A 5,664-nucleotide genomic window follows, 5' to 3' on the forward strand; every position below is an offset into this window, starting at 1 on the left:
AAAGCTTGCCCCTTCTAGGGCTTCATAAATTTGGTGGGTTTCAATTTGATTGGGCATACATCAAACTAAAATGAGCACCAATTGTCACCTAAATTTTGTTAGAATATTAATTAAATTATTATTATTATTATTATTATTATTATTTTATTAATGTAAGCTTTTAAGATATATGATATTATAATAAAAGTCCGAAACTTGAACGTTGTCTTTACCTCATATTCTCTTTCAATTGAATATTATTACACCTATTAAAAAACACCGACCAACCAAACCCAAACTTTAATACAAGTCAAGCGTGTGCCTCATGACTTCTTCAAAGCTTGACCAGCATTATATATGGTTATGGACCAAACCTTGGAAAACGATGGCTATGGTTTTCTTTTGTCTATTCAGTTAGTTTAAAGCCAAGACAATATTGTTTGGTTTCTAGTGTACGTAGGAAAATTTAATGTCAAAATATGTTCGGTTATAAATTTAGGGATGAGAGTTAAGTTACTGTAAAAGTTAGTATATATAAGACATAAGAATTTAAGTTTGTGTATGTTGTGCAACATAAATCTAGTTGGAGTAAAACGATCGTATCTTTTAATTTTGACATAAGATAAAGACAAAGTAGTTTTGAAAAGTTAATTCAAAAGGTTACAACTTTGTATTTAACAAAGATTTTTCAATTCTAACGTTTACTGCGTCAAAACAAGCGGTCAATAGAAGTTTGAAAATCTGGACAGAATAGTCTGGTTGGACTAGGTTCGAATGCCACCGACGAGAAACCTCAGTTTTCTTCCGGTTTATATAAGTTTCATAATCCACGACTTCCATACGATTAGAGAAACAGTTTCTTAACTGTTTTGGAGAGGTTATTTAGTGTTCTTTAACCTAAACAACCCAATACCCTCTCCTTGATAATTATCCTCCAATCAAACCACATAATAGCCTTCAGTTACCAGGAATTTTTGAAACAGAGGAGGTTTGTTCTTAAAGATTATCCATGTAGAAGAATCTCAGAGATTCTAAAGCCACTGAGGTAGAAAGTGAACATGTCATTTACTTGAGTTACGAGATTGAGTCTCCAGAGTTACAATGATTTTGTAAGTATAACAATATGTAACACAAAGTCTTCTATAATATGTCTTTTAAGGTTGGTTTGATTCCAAAATAGTTCTATTTTTGAAGAGTTCTTCAAAGAATTTCCACTTCTTTACCGAAATTTCTGTGTTGATTTGTTTTATGTTCGCTTTGATTTTTGTATTGATATCCATAATACTTGGCTTCAAAGTCGATAGCTTTGTTAATCATTATTGTGTTTGGTAAATTGGATTAATAAAAACTTGGGAGTCTAAATCCAGAATTTTGAAAACAATAGAAGATGCCAAACTCAATAATTCCATATGCTTTGCAAAGTCCATGTTTCTTAAAACAAAAGAATTTTTATTTTTTGAGCAAATATTACAAAAACAAGCTTGGGTTTGATATTACTAACTGGATCCACAATTATAGAAGAAAAAGACCAAATGAGAATGCTTCCACTTTAACTAATAGAGGTGGTTCATTTATATGAGCAGACTTGTTAGTATTGTAATGTAATACCATATTAAAATAAGAACTAGTAGAAGACGAGTTCTTTTTTTTTTTTTTTTTTTCAAAAAGGGTAGACATGGGTGATCATATGTCGCTTTTATACCCGAGCGAGACCGTATTAACATCTACTTATTGGGACCTCAACATGAGGGGCCTAGACGGTCTGGAAAGCAGGGGATCACAAACGTTGTTCCCTCAAACGTTGTTCCCTCAAACTAAGGAGAGTTATAGCCTAACTCAGCTCTGTCAAGACATTACTAGGACTAAAGCTGATTTATACTAATCAGACATAAAGATTCTGATTGTGGGAGTTGAACCATGTCCTAATATTTACAAAACCACTTTAAGATTAATTTGAGACCACTGAACCTGAGACTACGAGCTTAAGCTTATGAGATAAATGAAGTTTAATTTACAATCACTACAAAAATGGCATGAAATAGCCACGTGCAGTTTGACACGTGTACAGTGTCGTACACGTGTCAAACATTTAGACACGTGTACTTTGACACGCGTATTACGCGTGTCAAATGTGCATGTTACAAACTGCACATTTTGACACGTGTATCGGAATACACGTGTCAAATTTGACACGCGTATTCCAATACTGTTTTGACACGTGTATCGGAATACGCGTGTCAAATTTGACACGTGTATTCCAATACACGTGTCAAAATGTTTTTAATTAAAAAAAAAACTAAATTCAGTTTTTTATTTAATTAAAATTTTTATTTAATTATTTAATTGTATTTTTAATTAAATTAAAAATACAATTAAAAAATTAAATAAAAATTTTAATTAAATAAAAAACTGAATTTAGTTTTTTTTTTTTAAAAAAATAAATTTTTTATTGTTTTATAAAATCTATTTGGGTTAATTAAATTTTTTTTTGAATTTTTCAAATTTTGTAATTTTCGACCACAAATAACGCAGCATTTATTTTACCCAAAACCAACACGAAATCATACTACACAAACAAATAATTAATAACATATTCGTTAACAAGCAAATATTTACGAACAAAAAATAATTACACAAAATATCTACAAATCTGAAAGGCGTCTCTGCGAATCACGAGGTACCGTCCCAGGCGTGTTCTCGCCCACCGGCTATTGCTGCGCAATGAATGGTGTAGCGGGCGAAGGTGTAGCGACAGTGGAGTGCTGGCTCAGCTGTCGTCCAACAGGCGACAACGTACCAACCGTTGTCGAATTACCTGCAAATAATATAGACAATTAAAATATATAATATTACTTGCAAAATTAAAGGGGTAATGAAAACAAATTGAAATTAATTTTGTCCTATACACAATATAAACCATACCTGCAGATGCACTACCAACGGACGACGTACTACCTACGTGTGCAGGAGAAGACTGATTACCAACACATGGTGCTGGTACTGCCATGGAGGACATGAAGACCTCCATCTCTCGCAAGCGCTGCTCTATGCCGTCGAACTGTTGCACGCGCTGCTCCAAACGGTCATTCCTCGCTCGCTCAGCATGTAGCTCCGCTTGCATCTCTTCCATCTTCCGAGACTGTTCGGCCCAATCCCGAGACGTCCCCTGAGATGGTCCCCCCTGTGACCGAGGCCTATATGAAAAACATGTCCCTCGAACAGGTGTGACGTTCGGGCCAACCTGCCGAACCCTCCCTGCATACTCAGGCCTCCCAATCGCCTGTTCGTAAGCGTCGTTCGGTGCCCAATGCACCGTGTCTGCGGAGACGCTTTGCGTGGCGGCTGGATCACTGGCTAAACTCTGCGTCATCCTCTCCTGTACGTCGTCAACATGAAAAAGTCATATATTGAATAATGACATATCACACATAATTTAAAAATATTAGTAAACTAAATCAGTAGCATACGCATAAGACCCGTGTACGGTCGTTCAGGAAAGTGCCGTCCTTCTTTGTGTGGGTCTTCACGAACGACGCGGCGCGAGTGGGGGGCGTGCCAGATGTACATGCCTGTCGTCATGCAGTTGACATATATAACAAACAGATAGCGATAAAAATAGTTTAAAGAAAAAGAAAAAGAAAAACAATTACCAACAAATATTAAAAACATAAACATATATATTTAATTACCTCCTCGTGATTAAATCTGGCATAACTTTTAGATCCCGCACAATGGGGTAGGTCATTCCGCTCCCGCAACCTCTTCATCCGTTCAGAGGTTGCCTACGCATTGAACATGAAAGTAAACATGTAACAATTGACACATTTAAATTAAAACTAAAATTAAATGAACTGTTATTAAAAAATAGTTGACAATTTTTTGGCCTACATACGATTTTATGCTCTCTGCACCAATCTCTCAGCAGGAATTCTACATCTTCTGCATCATACTGCTCAAAAAATTTCTCCGGCATTCTCGCACGGATACTCTCGGGCGTGTCACCGTCTCCAATTCCTAGTTGGGTTTTGAACCTCGACTTCCACGAGCGGTGCTTACGTCCAATATCATTCCACGCCTCCTGTTGTGCCCTGCGCATGTCAACTGATACAGGTAGATAGAACTCCTCCTGCACATTTCAATCAAAGCATTATAGGTTTAAAAACTTCAACCTAAACATTAAGCTCAAGTTTAATTCAAATAAATAATTAAATTATATTCATAAACATACCATCAGTGCGTTCCACATTGCCTGCTTAATCTGCCTATTTACCCTCGCCCATTCGTCCTGCATGTGTATGTAGGACCCACTCCTGATCATCTTGCCCACTTCCCGCCGAAAACGATTGCAGGCTCGTCCTACAGGTTGTATAGCAGCATTGTACTGCAATACAACCTTCTTCCCCCTTGGGAGCACCCAGTTTCTCGCTGGGTCGTCAATCACCTCATAATAAATGGTCCCGTCTGGGTTGTACCCTAATGAAAAAATATATTCAACATTAATTTAATTGGTTAACACTAAATAACACACACACACACACATATATAAACAAAATGTAATCAAATAGTTATTTTTTTCCAAACCAAAAAAAATATTTTGGTAACATAATATGAGTTTTAAGGATGTCTACATATGTACTTACCCATCAATCGAATCTGCCCAGTCCCTATGTGCTGCGTCGCTGGGTCGCCTGCAACCTCCTCGCCAACCTCTCCGGCTGGTGGAGGATGCTGATCATCATCTGAATCCATACCCTGGGGGCTACCGGGGGCCAACTGATCGGTACCCAACATCGCAACGTCCTCCTCATGGGTAGTCTGGCTCCCCCCCACATCTGGCATCTGACTCTCACCGGAAAGCGGCATCTGACTCTCACCGGAAAGCGGCATCTGGCTCTCACCAGGTAACGGCATCTGCCTCTCTACATGCCCCGGGCCCTGACTCGCCCCCGATGCTGGCATCTGTCTCGGCCCCAAAATCTGGCCCTGCATCGCCGCCTGTGCCGGTATCTGTCCCAACCCCACAGCCAGCATCTGCATCTCCCCGGTCTGTGACAGTGGAAATCTACAATCCTGCGTCTCACTATCAGGGTTACACGTCATAGGTCGACTATACGTATACGGAAAGTAGGGCGCATAACCCTGTGACCCCACCCCCTCTTGCACCCACCATCGATAGGCGTTACCCGGTTGGGTGAACCCTAACTGAGATAATGTCGGCGGCTCCGACAATGGAGAGTTGCCAACTCCAGCTGTGCTGGTCTGCCCGTGATCTGACGTGGGCACGACCACCATACCCGGCAACAATGGTCTATAAGCCCCGTCTGGGTGGGGTGGCCACGCCGCAGTATATACTGGAGTCGAATCAGTGGGCGTGGTCATGGGGGGCACGGGTGGGCGAGGTGCCCGATATGCATAAGGATGGCGTCCCTGGTCCATCAATACCTGCGAATAAATGTAGACAAATTAATTAGAATATTTTTTGTAATATATTTTTAATGAATATGCAAATTATACAACGAAATTTGCATATAATAATAGAAACCCTTATTCAGTTCAAGCGAATTGTACAAACAATTTATATATCAGTCAAGTGTGTTGAGTTCAAGCTAATTATACTCACAAGAAATACATCAATCATTGTATCACGGGAGCTTCAATCGGATCAATATCGGGCCTGTCGTACTC

At 39.1% G+C, this 5,664-nt stretch overlaps 1 protein-coding gene and 1 long non-coding RNA gene across 2 annotated transcripts in view; both read right to left on the reverse strand.

Moving 5' to 3' along the window:
• Positions 1-2,687: 2,687 nt before the first annotated feature.
• On the reverse strand, positions 2,688-4,388 carry LOC133866345 (uncharacterized). The gene is made up of 6 exons (XM_062302862.1): positions 4,208-4,388; positions 3,872-4,105; positions 3,669-3,761; positions 3,447-3,548; positions 2,902-3,355; positions 2,688-2,794 (listed from the first exon to the last, which is right to left on the reverse strand). The coding sequence occupies exons 1-6, from the start codon at positions 4,295-4,297 to the stop codon at positions 2,688-2,690; spliced, it is 1,080 nt and encodes a 359-aa protein (XP_062158846.1). The 5' UTR covers positions 4,298-4,388.
• A 902-nt stretch (positions 4,389-5,290) lies between these two features.
• The window catches only part of LOC133865744 (uncharacterized), a 1,899-nt gene continuing 1,525 nt past the window's right edge, over positions 5,291-5,664 (reverse strand). Inside the window, exon 3 of the long non-coding RNA XR_009899803.1 lies at positions 5,291-5,421. This is a non-coding gene — a long non-coding RNA (uncharacterized LOC133865744). The remainder of the gene's footprint in view (positions 5,422-5,664) is intronic.

This window comes from Alnus glutinosa, chromosome 4 (genome assembly GCF_958979055.1).
Source record: "Alnus glutinosa chromosome 4, dhAlnGlut1.1, whole genome shotgun sequence".
Classification (NCBI taxonomy): Eukaryota; Viridiplantae; Streptophyta; class Magnoliopsida; order Fagales; family Betulaceae; genus Alnus; species Alnus glutinosa.